The 17,864-nt window shown below is 43.9% G+C and overlaps 1 protein-coding gene across 3 annotated transcripts in view; it reads left to right on the plus strand.

The window, feature by feature from the left end:
• Nucleotides 1-17,864, plus strand: part of EIF2B5 (eukaryotic translation initiation factor 2B subunit epsilon) — a 119,402-nt gene that overhangs the window by 40,364 nt on the left and 61,174 nt on the right. For all 3 annotated transcript variants that reach the window (XM_063916582.1, XM_063916581.1, XM_063916580.1), the window contains exons 3-9: nucleotides 9,923-10,108; nucleotides 10,190-10,367; nucleotides 10,815-10,895; nucleotides 11,001-11,078; nucleotides 11,399-11,711; nucleotides 12,277-12,422; nucleotides 12,514-12,652. In XM_063916582.1, coding sequence (XP_063772652.1) covers nucleotides 9,923-10,108; nucleotides 10,190-10,367; nucleotides 10,815-10,895; nucleotides 11,001-11,078; nucleotides 11,399-11,711; nucleotides 12,277-12,422; nucleotides 12,514-12,652 — 1,121 coding nt within the window. The remainder of the gene's footprint in view (nucleotides 1-9,922; nucleotides 10,109-10,189; nucleotides 10,368-10,814; nucleotides 10,896-11,000; nucleotides 11,079-11,398; nucleotides 11,712-12,276; nucleotides 12,423-12,513; nucleotides 12,653-17,864) is intronic.

Here is a 17,864-nt window from a genome sequence, read left to right on the forward strand (position 1 = left end):
AAAAAGGCATTCCGGAAGAGGTCATTCCTACCCTGGTCAAAGCCAGGAAGGAGGTGACCGCACAACATTATCACCACATGTGGCGAAAATATGTTGCGTGGTGTGAGGCCAGGAAGGCCCCACGAAGAAATTTCAACTCGGTCGATTCCTGCATTTCCTGCAAACAGGAGTGTCTATGGGCCTCAAATTGGGGTCCATTAAGGTTCAAATTTCGGCCCTGTCGATTTTCTTCCAGAAAGAATTGGCTTCAGTTCCTGAAGTCCAGAAGTTTGTCAAGGGAGTACTGCATATACAACCCCCTTTTGTGCCTCCAGTGGCACTGTGGGATCTCAACGTAGTTCTGGGATTCCTCAAATCACATTGGTTTAAACCGCTCAAATCTGTGGATTTGAAATATCTCACATGGAAAGTGACCATGCTGTTGGCCCTGGCCTCGGCCAGGCGAGTGTCAGAATTGGCGGCTTTGTCTCACAAAAGCCCATATCTGATTGTCCATTCGGACAGGGCAGAGCTGCGGACTCGTCCCCAGTTTCTCCCCAAGGTGGTGTCAGTGTTTCACCTGAACCAGCTTATTGTGGTACCTGCGGCTACTAGGGACTTGGAGGACTCCAAGTTGCTAGATGTTGTCAGGGCCCTGAAAATATAGGTTTCCAGGACGGCTGGAGTCAGGAAAACTGACTTGCTGTTATCCTGTATGCACCCAATAAACTGGGTGCTCTTGATTCTAAGCAGACGATTGCTAGTTGGATGTGTAGTACAATTCAGCTTGCACATGCTGTGGCAGGCCTGCCACAGCCAAAATATGTAAATGCCCATTCCACAAGGAAGGTGGGCTCATCTTGGGCGGCTGCCCGAGGGGTCTCGGCTTTACAACTTTGCCGAGCAGCTACTTGGTCAGGGGCACACCCTGACTGAGGAGGACCGGGAGTTCTCTCATTCGGTGCTGCAGAGTCATCCGCACTCTCCCGCCCGTTTGGGAGCTTTGGTATAATCCCCATGGTCCTGACGGAGTCCCCAGCATCCACTTAGGACGTCAGAGAAAATAAGAATTTACTTACCGATAATTCTATTTCTCGTAGTCCGTAGTGGATGCTGGGCGCCCATCCCAAGTGCGGATTGTCTGCAATACTTGTACATAGTTATTGTTACAAAAATCGGGTTATTATTGTTGTGAGCCATCTTTTCAGAGGCTCCGCTGTTATCATGCTGTTAACTGGGTTCAGATCACAGGTTGTACAGTGTGATTGGTGTGGCTGGTGTGAGTCTTACCCGGGATTCAAAATCCTTCCTTATTGTGTACGCTCGTCCGGGCACAGTATCCTAACTGATGCTTGGAGGAGGGTCATAGGGGGAGGAGCCAGTGCACACCACCTGATCCTAAAGCTTTTACTTTTGTGCCCTGTCTCCTGCGGAGCCGCTAATCCCCATGGTCCTGACGGAGTCCCCAGCATCCACTACGGACTACGAGAAATAGAATTATCGGTAAGTAAATTCTTATTTTAATGTAAAAAATAAGTCCTCAGACACTTTTCCTGCATCAAAGGAATTGAATACCCTGTTTGAAGAATCATGAGTTAATCCTGATAAGAAGTTTCAGATCGCTAAAAGGTTGCTCTCATCTTTTCCTTTTCCGCTGGAGGATAGGAATAAATGGGAAAATCCACCGATAGTGGACGCATCAGTCTCTAGGCTGTCACGTAAAATTGTATTGCCTGTTCCTGGTGCAGCTTCCCTGAAAGACATGGCTGATCGTAAAATTGAGACTACACTCAAATCATTGTACACAGCTGCTGGGGTGGCCCAAAGACCCACTATTGCATGTGCGTGGATCACTAAAGCCATTGCAAAATGGTCAGGTAACCTAATTGAGGGGTTAGATTCCTTATCTAGAGGGGATATTGTCTTACTCCAGCAGCATATACAGGACTCTGCAAACTTTATTGTGGAAGCCATAAAGGAAATAGGCATGCTTAACGCATGCACCACCGCTATTTCTGGTCGGCAAGCAGAGGCTTGTGGCTACGCCAGTGGACTGCTGATGCGGATTCCAGGAAAGGCGTGGAAGGTTTACCATTCACAGGAGAGGCCTTGTTCTGAGATGAATTAGACAAATGGATCTCCACAGCTACTGCAGGTAAGTCTACGTATCTTCCTTCCGCAGCCCCCCCAACCAAGAAGACCTATTCAGCTTCAAAGTTACAGTCCTTTCAGACGGCCAAATCCAAGGGCAAATCCAGAGGTGCTTCTACGTCCTCCAGCGGCGCAAGAGGTAAACCACGCAAACCAGCAACAGCAGGTGCTCAGGAACAGAGCTCAGGCTCTGCTTCCTCAAAGACTTCAGCATGACGGTGGACCGCAATGCAGGAAGGTTGTCTGGTGGGAGCTCGCCTACAATTCTTCAGTCAAATCTGGTCAAATTCGTGCCAGGATCCCTGGGTCATAAATCTTATTTCCCAGGGCTACAGACTGGAGTTCCAAGAGCTCCAACCTCACAGATTCTTCAAATCAGGCTTGCCAGTTTCACAAGAGGCAAGTATAACTTTACAATGTGCCATCCAAAAACAGACTCGCGTCATTGTTCCAGTTCCACCTCATCAGCTAAACAAGGGGTACTATTCCAACTTGTTTGTAGTGCCGAAACCGGACGGTTCGGTAAGACCAAGTTTGAACCTCAAGTCGTTGAACCCGTACTTACGAGTGTTCAAATTATAGATGGAGTCTGTGAGAGCGGTGATCTCAGGTCTGAAGGAGGGGGAATTCCTAGTGTCTCTGGATATCAAGGATGCGTACCTTCACATTCCGATCTGGCCGCATCATCGGGCTTACCTACGGTTTGCATTGCAGGGCTGTCACTACCAGTTCCAGGCCCTGCCATTTGGCCTCTCCACGGCACCGAGGGTGTTCCTCAAGGTGATGGCAGAAATTATGTTTCTACTCCGCAAACAGGGAGTGAATATAATTCCGTACCTGGACGATCTCCTGATAAAAGCACCATCCAGGAAGAGGTTGCTGGACAGCATTGCTCTCTCAACCAAACTTCTCCAGGATCATGGGTGGATTCTGAACCTTCCGAAATCTCACCTAGAGCCAACACGGATTCTCCCATTCCTGGGAATGATACTGGATACGGAGTTGGAGAAGGTGTTCCTTCCGTTGGAAAAGGCATTGGTGATCAAGTCAATGGTTCGTGATGTCCTGAAGCCAACCCGGATATCGGTGCATCTATGCCACAGGTTCTCAAACTCGGTCCTCAGGAGCCCACACAGTGCATGTTTTGCAGGTCTCATCACAGAATCACAAGTGAAATAATAAGCTGCACCGGTGGGCCTTTTAAAATGTGTCCGTGAGTAATTAATACACCTGTGCCCCTGCTGGGTTACCTGCAAAACATGCACTGTGTGGGCTCCTGAGGACTGAGTTTGAGAACCTATGATCTATGCATTCGCCTTCTGGGGAAGATTGTGGCCTGTTACGAGGCTCTTCAATACGGAAGGTTTCACACAAGACTCCTCCAGCTCTATCTGTTGGACAAATGGTCCGGATCGCATCTTCACATGCACCAGAGGATCCGTCTGTCGCCAAAAGCCAGGATCTCCCTTCTGTTGTGGCTACAGACTTCTCACCCCGTCGAGGTCCGGAGTTCAGAACTGGATTCTGCTAATAACAGACCCAAGCCTCAGAGGTTGGGGAGTAGTCACTCAGGGGGTGCAGTTTCAAGGAAGATGGTCCAGTCGGGAAGTCGTCCTTCCAATCAACATTCTGGAACTCAGGGCCATGTACAGCGCCCTTCTGCAGGCCTCACATCTTCAAGATCAGGCCATTCAGGTCCAGTTGGACAATGTGACGGCAGTAACATACATAAACCGACAGGACGGAACGAAAAGCAGAGCAGCAATGTAAGAGGTGTCAAGAATTCTCCTCTGGGCAGAAAGAAACGCTGTGGCATTGTCAGCAGTCTTCATTCCGGTAGTATACAACTGGGAAGTAGACTTGCTCAGCAGACACGACCTCCACCCGGGGGAGTGGGGCCTTCACCCGGAAGTGTTCAGGTGCTTGACAAGTCGATGGGGATATCCACAGATCGACATAATGGCCTCTCGTCTCAACAAGAAGCTCAGGCTGTATTGTTCCAGGTCGAGAGACCCACAGGTGGTGACGGTAGACGCCCTGACGACTCCATGGGTCTATCAGATGGTGTACGTGTTGTCTTCACTTCCTCTGATCCCAGGAATTCTAAAGAGAATAAAAAGGGGAAAAGGTTCAAGCAATTCTTATTGCTCCGGACTGGCCAAGAAGGGCCTGGTACGCGGACCTTCTGCAGATGCTCCTCGAAGATCCGTGGCCTCTTCGCGAGGATCTTCTGCAACAGGGCCCGTTCGTCTATCAGGACTTACCATGGCTATGTTTGACGGCATGGAAGTTGAACAGCTGAATCTGGCCAGGAGAGGGATCCCTAACAAGGTCATCCCGACTATGATCCAAGCCAGGAAGGGGTAATGTCTAAGCATTACTATAGTTTTTGGAAGAAATATATCTATTGGTGTGAGAGCAGAAAATATTCTGCGGTGGAATTAAATCTAGGGCATTTCCTACTTTTTCTACAAGCAGGAGTGGATGTGTACCTACGTCTGGGCTCCATAAAAGTCCAGATTTCTGCCTTGTCCATTTTCTTTAAGAAACAATTGGCTTCTTTCCCTGAGGTCCAAATGTTCTTGAAAGGTGTTCTGCACATCCAACCTCCCTTTGTGCCTCACACGGCACCTTGGGATCTCGATGTGGTGCTGCACATCCTCCAATCGGACTGGTTTGAGCCGTTACAGGAGGTCGACGTAAAATATCTTATGTGGAAGACCGTCACACTGTTGACCTTGGCTTCAGCAAGACGTGTGTCAGAGCTTGGTCTTTTGTCTCATTTAATTTTCCATGAGGACAGAGCTGAACTCTGAACTCGTCAGCAATTTCTTCCTAAGGTGGTGTCTGCGTTTCACATCAACCAACCTATTGTGGTTCCGGGTTTCACCGACACCTCTGCTACTTCAAAGTCTTTAGATGTCGTGAGGGCTTTGAAGGTGTATGTGAAAAGAACAGCTCATCACAGAAAGACGGACTCGCTGTTTGTTCTTTATGATCCCAATAAGATTGGGTGTCCTGCTTCAAAGCAGACAATTGCACACTGGATCAGACTTACTATCCAGCATGCTTATTCCACGGCAAGTTTGCCATGTCCAAAATCTGTACAGGCCCACTATACTAGGTCGGTGGGTTCTTCCTGGGCGGCTGCCCGGGGTGTCTCGGCTTTACAGCTCTGCCGAGCAGCTACTTGGTCGGGTTCGAACACGTTTGCAAAGTTCTACAAGTTCGATACTTTGGCCTCTGAGGACCTTCAGTTTGGTCAGTCAGTTCTGCAGGAACCTCCGCACGCTCCTACCCGGTTTGGGAGCTTTGGTACATCCCCATGGTACTAAATTGACCCCAGTATCCTCTAGGACGTAAGAGAAAACATGATTTTAATTACCCACTGGTAAATCCCTTTTCACGTAGTCCGTAGAGGATACTGGGTGCCCGCCTAGTGCTTCGTTGTTCCTGCACTGTTACTTGGTTAAGTAATTGTTGGTTCAGCCGTTGCTGTTCCTGTTTCAAGTTTGGTTAGCTTGGCTTTCCTCTTCTTCTTCTTTTTTTGTGTGTGTGTGTGTGTTGGTTCGGAATCTCACCACTATCTTTATCTATCCTTCTCTCGAAGTATGTCTGTCTCCTCGGGCACAGTTTCTTAGACTGTCTGGTAGGAGGGGCATAGAAGGGAGGAGCCAGCCCACACTATCAAATTCTTAAAGTGCCCATGGCTCCTAGTGGAGCCATCTAAACCCTATTGTACTAAATTAACCCCAGTATCCTCTACGGGCTGCGAGAAAAGGATTTACCGGTGTTGCATTACAGGGCTTGTATGACAGAAACCTGGTGGAAAGTAGACAGGAACATTTAAGATCCTAAAACTCAGACCTGGAACAGAGCTCTATGCTGCCTTGGGGTAGTATTCAAGTGACCGACAGTCAGCATCCCGCCCCCTCACTATCCTGACTGTCGGCATGCCGACCAACAGGGACTATTTCCACTCGTGGGTGTCCACGACACCCATAGAGTGGGAATCGGTCGACACCGAGCCCGCAAGGGGCTTGTTGTACTTGCCCCACCCCGCCGGGATCCCGACGTCGGTATGCGGATAGCCAGTTTCCTGACCATCGGTCAGCCATACCACACCCCCGCCTTGTGCCAGGTCCACCTTCTAAATCTATCTCCTAATTCTCAGATGTCATGACGTCTGGCTTAGGTGTCACTTCGGACAGCTCCACACACAGGATACTGTACCTGGTGCTTGCCAGGATTGTCCCTTGGGCGCTCTGGGGGGTGGGGGGGGGGGGGGGTTCTGCAGCAGTACTATTGGCACTCTGCAAGCCACATGCAGGTGCTGTGGAGCAGTGACTGTGCCACTCCCAAGGCCCTGGGTGACAACTCCGCTGGCATACCCCTAGTTATGGCCCTATATCTATTTGATATTTGCCAAACTATGTAACTGCTTTGGAGCTCATTTATAGTTGGACTTAAGTCAGACAGCACAGTACACACCCTCCTCAGTGCCGCGTGTGTATGTGTTGCTGCCGCAATCTCTGAATTGAGTAGGTATGTTTTATTTTTTGCCTTGGCAATACAAGCAATCACATAATCATACTTGGAATACGTGTCTGACACGTCACGTCACTATGGGTAGAAATCTCAAGTGGGGGAATTGATGCAAAAAAACTAGTCATAGGCACGTGCTACAAACAACTGGATTTTAGCATACATGAGGAAGAACAACTATTGCAGCAAATCAAAACGGCTGCGGGATTGGGGGACATCCTTGTGATTGGGGATTTTAATTACCCGGATATAAACTGGAGTAACGATTCATGTGCTAATGCGAGGGGCAGCAGCTTCTTAAATATGATTAGGGATCACTACTTGTCTCAATTAGTCGAGGACCCAACTAGGGGTAAAACTACCCTGGATCTAGTAATTACTAATAATGTGGACATTATATCAAACACTAAAGTTGGGGAGACTTTGGGTAACAGTGATCACTATATGATCACATTCGACATCAGTTTCAGGAAACATAGCTACAGGGGTTCCACCAAAACTTTTAACTTTAGGAAGGCTAATTTCAGTATGCTTAGATGTGCACTTAACGACATAGAATGGGAGGTTCTGTTTAATAACAAGAACACTTCGGAAATATGGGATGTTTTAAAAGGGTTGCTGGATAGCAATATTCATAACTTTATTCCCATGGGCAGTAAACGCAGGAGTATTAAACTCAAACCGATGTGGCTTAACAAGAAGGTTAAGGCAGAAATGGCTAAAAAAAAGCAGGCTTTCAAAGTATTTAAATCTAATGGAAAGGAGGAGTCTTTCAAGTATTACAAGGAGTGTAGTAAGAAATGCAAAAAAGCAATAAGAGCAGCTAAAATGGAAAATGAAAAGCAAATCGCTATAGAGAGTAAAACCAATCCTAAAACGTTTTTTAAATACATAAACGGTAAAAGGTTAAAAAAGGAGAATATAGGTCCATTAAAAGATGAATTAGGAGAATTGATAAATGATGACGAAATAAAAACGGAAATGCTGAACAGATTCTTTTCATCAGTATTCACCAGTGAAGAACTGATGCTGGGAGTAGAGCATAACAATTGTGACAGTAATGATTCACGGTTAGATACTTGTTTAAGCAAAGAAGTAGTCCGGGAGAGACTAAGCAAAATTAAGATTAATAAATCACCTGGTCCTGATGGACTTAACCCAAGGGTTCTTATGGAGCTTAGTTCACAACTAGCATGACCCCTATACTTGATTTTCAATAGTTCAATTAGATCAGGCATGGTACCGAAGGATTGGCGTATAGCTGAGGTAGTGCCATTATTTAAAAAGGGATCCAAAAAATCTTCCGGGAAACTACAGACCAGTTAGTTTAACATCTATAGTGGGGAAAATATTGGAAGGAATTCTAAGGGACGTCATACAGGAGTATCTAAAGTCCGCTAGGATTATTAGCAAGAACCAGCATGGGTTTGTGAGGGACAGGTCCTGTCAGACTAACTTAATTAGCTTCTACGAGGAAGTGAGCAATAATCTTGATCAAGGAAAAGCAGTGGATGTGGTCTTCCTAGATTTTGCAAAGGCCTTCGATACAGTTCCTCACAGGAGACTGATGATCATATTAAAGGAGATTGGCCTAGGAAAAACTATTTGCACATGGATAAGCAGCTGGTTGGTTAGCAGGGTACAGCGGGTAGTGGTCAACGGGAAGTCCTCAACCTGGTCCCCAGTAGTCAGCGGAATACCACAAGGGTCCATACTCGGACCACTACTGTTCAACATATTTATCAATGACCTAGAAATAGGCCTGGAAAGCACAGTGTCAATCTTTGCAGATGATACTAAACTGTGTAAGGTAATTAGTTCAGAATTGGATGTGGAGTCCTTGCAGAATGATCTATCTAAACTTGAACTCTGGGCGTCAAAATGGAAAATGAGGTTCAATACAGACAAATCCAAGGTTATGCATTTTGGGACTAAAAACAAATTTGCATCCTACATATTAAATGGGGAACGCCTAGGGGAAACAGAGTTGGAAAAAGATTTGGGGGTATTCATTGATAATAGGCTTAATAACCGTACACAATGTCAAAACACAGTAAAGAAGGCAAGTAAGGTGCTAGCGTGCATAAAAAGGGGAATTGAGACAAGGGACTCGGATGTAATCATGCCGCTGTATAAGGCATTGGTACATCCGCACCTGGAATATTGTGTTCAGTTTTGGGCACCATTGTATAAAAAAGACATCAGTGAACTCGAAAGTGTTCAAAGGCGAGCTACTAAATTGATTAAAGGCCTAGAAGGACTGGACTATAAGGAAAGACTTACTAGGCTGAATATGTATACACTAGAAAAGAGGCGCCTAAGAGGAGATATTATTAATATCTTCAAATATGTAAAGGGACATCACAAAGAGTTATCAGAGGAATTATTTATTAAAAGAACACAGTTTAGGACACGTGGGCACTCGCTGCGACTGGAGGAGAGAAAGTTCCGAACGCAACGGAGGAAAGGGTTCTTCACTGTTAGGGCAATCATGATGTGGAATTCCTTGCCAGGGAGGGTGGTAATGGCGGACTCTAATTGGATTTAAAAAAGTAATGTATAAATTTCTGAATGAAAAAGCTATCCAAGGTTATAATACTTAAAATATCAACGTGGTTAATCCGGGGGTAACCTGAGTTATAGTAGCTAACTAGTCATAAAACATTATTTAGCAAGTATGTAGAATCATCACAACTTAAAACAGGTTGAACACGATGGGCAATTTGCCTTTATTCAACCTCAAATACTATGTTACTATGAAAGTGTCAGCATGTTTTTGGTCATTCTAACCCTAATGGCAACCGTAACTCTCACGGAAATGTCATCATTATGACAGTGGAAGCATTTTCATTGAAGACCTATTAGCCATGTAGACATAATCAATGTCAACTTTCTACTTTGTGAATATCAACCTATTAAACAATGACCTAGTGACTGACTACATACCCATAATTCCCTATCCTTCAGCCTGGCTGCTCAGTGTGGAGTAGTGTCAGAACAGCGTCACCGCTAGACTAATTATCTTCTTTAAGTAACTTTTGAATGAAAAGCTCTCAAAACATAAGTGCTCCGTTGTTTACTCAGTAACCAGAGACACATTTTTAATCAGTAATATTTAAGTCTAATCTTCCTGTAACATTGCTTGCTTCTGGGATAGATATGAATACTAGAATGCCATAAGTATGCTATGTACGTATGTAATGTAATATAATTTAGCTGATTACTCACATTATTTATTCCTGGACAGGAACTCTAAGTGGTGTCGGGCGACCAGCTCCAATGTTGTGCGTGTGGTGACCTCAGAACTTTACCGCTCACTTGGAGATGTTCTCAGAGATGTGGATGCCAAATCCTTACTGCGATCGGACTTTCTGTTGGTCACTGGAGACGTAGTGTCTAATATTAACATTGAAGCAGCTGTAGAGGAGCACAGGTTGGACATTTTGTGTTTCCATTAGACACTTAGTTTCTTTTTTTATTTGATTTGCTAATCTGTAGCCACCTTTTATTGCAGAGCACGTCGAAAGCTAGAGAAGAATATTTCAGTTATGACCATGATCCTGAAGGAGTCCTCTCCAGGCCACCGCACAAGGTGTCAGGAGGATGATGTCCTTATTGCTATGGATAGTAAGAAAAAAAGAGTGCTGCTTTTTCAAAAAAGCCAGGACTTGGCACGCTACCATTTCCCTACGGTTAGAGACTAACCATTTTTCTATGTCTGCTGGTAGTAATTGTGCATAGTCTTTGTTCAGGGGAGCCCCTTCAGTTAAGCAGATCTTCTTAGACATTGTGGTAATATATGGAACTATTTAGCAGCCCATCAAAATTACAAAAAAACGTAACGATAATCTCAGTACTGGCGGCTGTGTACGCCCAAACGGAGCATCACTTGAATTGCTCCGTGGGAATCATCTAGTGGCCGCAGGCATGCAAAACAGCTAAATTCCCCCCATAGCGGTGAGGAGTAGCAGTAGCCTTTTATATAGCATAAGAAGCATATTTTGCACTTTCCAGCGGTCTTGGTTTTGAGCTGCTCTGGTGGTGGCTCTATAGTCGGCAGTAGGCTTCAGAGACCATACAGAGAGTATTGTGAATGCTTGATGAATCATGTTTTAATGTTTCTGTTTCTCTATTCTCAGAGTATCTTCCAGAGTAAGACAGATGAGATAGAGCTGCGTCATGATTTACTAGACTGTCACATTAGCATCTGTTCTCCACAGGTGAATAACCATGACCATTATATGTAACTGTTAGCGCAGAGGCATATTTAGAAATCTTCAGTCTAACATTTTTTTTATTTTTTTTTAATGTCTCCCACTTCATAGGTTGCGGAGTTATTCACAGACAATTTTGATTACCAAACTAGGGATGACTTTGTCCGTGGCATCCTTGTTAATGAAGAGGTGAGCATGGGGTAGAAAAGAGAGATAAGTGATACAGTATACAGTATAATGCACTCTGCAGAATATACCTTCCAGCAACAATAATGACCATGTAGAAGAGTTTGGAACCATGCTTTGGTTATTTGTACAAATGTGCAGACAAGCATAACGTTTCTGTGATATCACCATATTTTGTACTGGGACGCTACACAATACTGATCACTAGGCAGATTTTGGAGTGAACAATTTGATAAATTTTATTTATGTATGGGATTATGTTACTGCTGTAGTTACCAGGCTAGTGTGCTGTGTACTGTAACATATGCTTTGTGTGCATGCAGATTTTGGGGAATCAGATTCACCTTCACGTGACTCAGGAAGAGTATGGTGCTCGGGTTTCCAACTTGTCAGTGTACGAGGCTGTAACTTCTGATATCCTGTGCCGCTGGCTCTACCCCATAACCCCTGAAGCCAACTTCACGGACCAGGAGGCACAGAATTATACACACTCCCGTCACAATATTTACAGGGGGTCTGAGGTCAGCCGTGGCCATGGCAGTGTGCTGCATGAGACTGTGCTAATTGGGAGCAGCACGACCATTGGGGCAAAATGTAGCATCAGCAATACCAGTATTGGCAGAAACTGCAGAATCGGTGAGTCACGCCTGATTACACAAGGGTATGAGGGAAGACTGATAACGGGGAAGGTAATTGCTGATTCTCTGTTGATAATGTACTGCTACACTGTGTTTATGAAGCGAATGATTCACTTATTGTCTTAAAAAATACTATTGTTCTTAAATGACATTTGGTTTTAATACTTTGTCTAGTTAAGGTTTTAAATACACTGTTACCTCTACAAAGGGTAAGTTATTGAAATACTTTTAAAAGAAAAAATATACATTTCTAAAATTAGCCTTAAATATATAGGGTTTTTTATTTTATTTTAAATAGTGTTACGTTTATGTGTATGTACATTGTTGTTGTTTTTTTTTTTTTTAAGTATCTTGTAATTTTCTCATTTAAGTTTACAATTTAACAAAATTTTTAGTAAAATGACCTATATAGACATCAGTTGGTATACTGTTTTAAATGCTATTGACGTGCAGTTTTGTCTAAATTCATACTAGATTCCTAACTGATTGTACAACAGTTTTACCTGTCGCTGTTACCGGCAGTGTATCTCATGTGTCTGTCTCCATTTCTATGTTTTCTGCAGGGGATAGGGTAGTCCTGGATAATGTGTGTATTTGGGATGGTGTTCACATCGAAGATGATGTCACAATTAGGCAGTCTCTAATTTGCAATAATGTCATTGTGAAGAATAGAGTACAGATTAATCCCCGATGTGTCTTAACTTCAAAGGTAATGAAAACAATAAGGGCTAATGTGTTGTATTCAAGTGCACTCTTGAAAATCATTAATCTATAGTTGTCTTTACTTTGTCTACCCTAAGGTTATTGTTGGCCCCGATTTACAGCTGCCAGAGAACACTGTTATTTCTCTGCATCATCCAGATGAGGATGAAGAAGATGATGATGAATTTAGTGATGATGCAGCAACTGGAAAAGAGGAAGAACGATTGAAGGTCAAAGGTAATGAGGCAATTCAGGTGTTTACTGAAGATTTTGTTAAAATATAAAAACTGTATTTTTTAAATCTTTGGTTCACTACATATGATACCAGTATATTTTAGAGAAGCAAAGGAATTCCACATGGGAAAGTAAGCATTTAAATGTGAAACTATCTCTGTTCACGGTGTGTAACATATTAACATAGTATCTAAGGTTGAAAAAAGACAATTGTCCATCGAGTTCAACCTATTTGTGGTCTGCTATGCAGGATTATTTGGTATAAAATTTTGACTGATGCTGATGACTGCCGTTACGTTTTATCCCTCTTTTTTTATAATAACTATAGTGCGTGACTACGCCCCATAACCCTGGATATCCTTATCCATTAGGAATTTATCTAATCCATTCTTAAAGGTGTTGACTGAGTCGGCCATTACAACTCCCTCAGGCAGGGATTTCCAAACACGTATCGTCCTTACCGTGAAAAAGCCTTTACGCCGTATTGTGCGGAATCTCCTCTCCTCTAACCTGGGCGAGTGTCCACGAGTTCTCTGTGTTGATCTAACCAAAAACAGGTCCTGCGCAAGATCTGTGTATTGTCCCCTTATATATTTGTAGATATTGATCATGTCCCCTCTTAGTCTCCTCTTTTCCAATGTAAACATGCCTAGCCTTGCAAGCCTTTCCTCGTATTCCAGCGTCTCCATGCCCTTAATTAGTTTGGTCGCCCGCCTCTGAACCTTTTCCAGCTCCAGGATATCCTTTTTGTAGTATGGTGCCTAGAATTGTACACAGTATTCAAGGTGTGGCCTCACTAGTGATTTATACAACGGGAGTATAACACTCTCGTCCTTAGCATCAATTCCCCATTTTATGCATGCTAATATCTTATTAGCCTTCTTTGCTGCAATCCTACTTTGGGTACTACTGCTTAGTTTGCTATCTATGAGGACACCTAAGTCCTTTTCCAGTACAGAATACCATAATTTTACCCCATTTAGTATGTAGGTGTTATTTTTGTTCTTGTTACCACAGTGCATTACCTTACACTTGTCTGTATTGAAGCGCATTCTCCATTTCGCTGCCCATGCTTCTAATTTAACTAAATCATTCTGAAACGACTCGGCATCCCCCTCCGTATTTATAACTTTACACAATTTGGTATCATCTGCAAAAATTTACACCATGCTCTCTAGACCTTCTGTTAGGTCGTTAATGAAAATATTGAACAATAGCGGTCCTAATACTGAGCCTTGTGGCACACCACTTAGCACTTCAGTCCAATTTGAAAAAGATCCATTAACCACAACGCGCTGCTCCCTGTTATCTAACCAATTTTTGATCCAAGTGCATATTGTGCTTCCTAGCCCTATTTCTTGTAGCTTGTAGATAAGTCTCATGTGCGGTACAGTGTCGAAAGCTTTCGCAAAGTCTTAAAAGATTACATCCACCTCTTTACCCTGATCTAAGTTTGCACTTACTGTTTTATAACCGCCAAGTAAGTTGGTTTGACAGGGTCTGTCCTTCACAAATCCATGTTGATTCCTTTTAATGACCTTATTGACTTAAAGGAACTTCTGAATACTATATCTTAGAATACCTTCCAGTACTTTCCCCACTATAGATGTAAGACTAACTGGTCTATAATTACCTGGTTCAGCTTTACTTCCCTTTTTGAATATAGGCACTACTTCCACTATACGCCACTCTTTGGGAACCATACCTGATATTACTGAATCCTTAAATATCAAAAATAGCGGTTTTGCAAGTTCAGAGTGAAGCTCCATTAGAACCCTTGGGTGAATTCCATCGGGACCCGGTGACTTATTCATCTTTAAATGTTTTAATCTGTCACAGACTACCTCCTCACTTAAATAAGTACCTATCAGTGGGATATTCTTATTATTGAGATTATGTGTTAGTCCCTGAATTGGGTCCTCTCTAGTAAATACTGTTGAAAAAAACTAATTTAGTGTGTCCGCTATGTCATTATCATTTTTGTTTAAGACTGCCAACTTGTCTTTTAAAGGGCCTATACTCTCCTTCTTTAATCTCTTGCTATTAATTAGTGATGAGCGGGTTCGGTTTTACTCTGTTCTCAAAACGGCATCTTATTGGCTATCCAAAACACGTGACATCCGTGAGCCAATAAGATGCCGTTTTGAGAACCGAGTAAAACCGAATCCGCTCATCACTACTATTAATGTATTTAAAGAATTTTTTGGGATTCGCTTTGCTTTCCTTTGCTACTAGTTTCTACTTTAGCCGCTCTTATTTCCTTTTTGCATATTTTGTTACAGTCCTTAAAGTGCTGAAATTACTCAGTTTCTCCGGCAGATTTGTATTTTTTTAAATGCTCGCCTTTTCTTGCTCATAAGTTCCTTTATCTTTTTGTTAAGCCACATCGGTTTATGATTTTTATTCCTTTTTTCTCTAACGTCCTAGTGGATGCTGGGAACTCCGTAAGGACCATGGGGAATAGCGGGCTCCGAAGGAGGCTGGGCACTCTAGAAAGATCTTAGACTACCTGGTGTGCACTGGCTCCTCCCACTATGACCCTCCTCCAAGCCTCAGTTAGATTTCGTGCCCGGCCGAGGTTGGATGCACACTAGGGGCTCTCCTGAGCTCTTAGAAAGTTATAGTCTTAGAATTTGTTTTTTTCAGTGAGACCTGCTGGCAACAGGCTCACTGCAGCGAGGGACTAAGGGGAGAAGAAGCGAACTCGCCTGCTTGCAGCAGGATTGGGCTTCTTAGGCTACTGGACACCATTAGCTCCAGAGGGATCGACCGCAGGCCCAGCCTTGATGTTCGGTCCCGGAGCCGCGCCGCCGTCCCCCTTACAGAGCCAGAAGCAGGAAGATGGTCCGGAAAATCGGCGGCATGAAGACATCCTGTCTTCACCAAGGTAGCGCACAGCACTGCAGCTGTGCGCCATTGCTCCTCATACACACTTCACACTCCGGTCACTGAGGGTGCAGGGCGCTGGGGGGGGGCGCCCTGAGGCTGCAATAAAAACACCTTGGCTGGCTAAAATACCTCAATATATAGCCCCTGGGGCTATATATGAGGTAAATACCCCTGCCAGAATCCCAAAATAAGCGGGAGAATAGGCCGCGAAAAAGGGGCGGAGCCTATCTCCTCAGCACACTGGCGCCATTTTTCCCTCACAGCTCGGCTGGAAGGAAGCTCCCTGGCTCTTCCCTGCATTTCTACAGTACAGTAAGAGGGAAAAGAGAGGGGGGGGCACAAAATTGGCACTGTATACAGTATAAGCAGCTATTAGGGACATAACTCAGTTAGTCCCTGTATATATATAGCGCTCTGGTGTGTGCTGGCATACTCTTACTCTGTCCCCCCAAAGGGCCTTTGTGGGTCCTGTCCTCTATTTGAGCATTCCCTGTGTGTGTGGAGTGTGTCGGTACGGCTGTGTCGACATGTTTGAGGAGGATAATGATGTGGAGGGGGAGCAGATGCCTTTAGCAGAGATGTCACCCCCTGCGGGGCAGACACCTGAGTGGATGGTATTATGGCAAGAAATGAGTGCACGTATAGACTCCTTACATAAAAAATTTGACGACATGCCGACTGTGGGACAGCCGAGTCTTCAGCTCGTGCCTGTCCAAGGGTCTCAAAAGTCATCAGGGGCTCTAAAACGCCCGTTATCTCAGGTGGCACAAGTAGATGTCGACACGGATACTGACGCCAGTGTCGACGACGATGAGTCAAATTTAATGCCCGTTAAGGCCATTCGCTGCATGATTGAGGCAATGAAAGAGGTGTTAAATATTTCTGATTTACATCCAGGTACCACAAAAAAGGGTATTATGTTTGGGGAGAAAAAACTACCTGTAGTTTTTCCCCCGTCAGATGAATTAAATGAAGTGTGTGAAGAAGCGTGGGCTTCCCCTGATAAGAAATTGGTGATTCCTAAGAAGTTACTAATGGCGTTCCCTTTCCCGCCAGAGGATAGGTTACGTTGGGAAACACCCCCGAGGGTGGATAAAGCGCTCACACGTTTGTCAAAAAAAGTGGCACTACCGTCCCAGGATACGGCCGCCCTTAAGGAACCTGCTGATAGAAGGCAGGAGGCGATCCTGAAGTCTGTATATACACACTCAGGCATTATACTCAGACCAGCAATTGCGTCAGCTTGGATGTGCAGTGCTGCCGCTGCATGGTCAGATAACCTGTCAGAAAATATTGACACACTAGACAGAGACACGATCCTGTTAACAATTGACCATATAAAAGACTCAGTCTTATACATGAGAGATGCACAGAGGGAAATCTGCCGGCTGGCATCTAAAGTAAGTGCACTATCTATCTCTGCTAGGAGATGCTTATTGTTGCCTTATAGGTAATTGTCTGCACTTAGTATAATATTAGGGCAATGGATATTGTCTGAATCAAAATATAATTCATTATAAATAGGCGATGTTACCATAGTGGACAGTATACTGGATATATATAGTAAGGAATAGATATGAAATAAGTTTGAATGTATGAGGTAATGTTTAGCTGATTTAAGAGATTAGGTTTGTGTATGTGTTTATATAGATATACTGTATATTTGTGTTTTACAGCAAGATGGTAAAAAATAGTGTAGGGAACAGGTTTATTCTGCTCTAGTCATAAATAAGGCCAGAGAGGTTACAGTAAGATCAAGAGTCATTGTAGAGAAAAGGTATTAGGCCATAAATGATAATAGGTATGTGACAGAGCTCTGTTGGTCATTGGAATTCACAGGTGTGCTTACAGTAGATCAGAATCTACTGGTTTGTCTATTGTCCAGTGAAGGTTAAAAGCTAGGGAGTATAAATTAACTACTATGAAAAGAGATCACATCCATTGATAAAACATTGTGTAACCGACCCCAGGAAAACTTGTCAATACAACAGAACTTTGGATGAAAAGACATTCCAGATTTTACAATACTATACTTGCTTAAGGCAGTGTGGACACCACACTTTTATGACACCATGCCTCCGTGAACAGGACACGACAGCCCAGTTCAATGTTTGTTTTATTACACCTTGGAATCTGACAAACCTATAATTACCTATTCCATTGGAAACTATGAGAATATGATAGTTTGAATTGGTAAAATATGAGATAAAAGGACCAGACTTGTAGTTAGGAGTTAGAAGGAAGAGGGAGAGGGAGAAGAAGAAGGAGAAGGAAGGAAGTCAGTCAGGAGGAGAAGTCATGGAGAACATGCAGAAGGAATGATTCT

Source organism: Pseudophryne corroboree, chromosome 4 (assembly GCF_028390025.1).
Source record: "Pseudophryne corroboree isolate aPseCor3 chromosome 4, aPseCor3.hap2, whole genome shotgun sequence".
NCBI lineage: Eukaryota > Metazoa > Chordata > Amphibia > Anura > Myobatrachidae > Pseudophryne > Pseudophryne corroboree.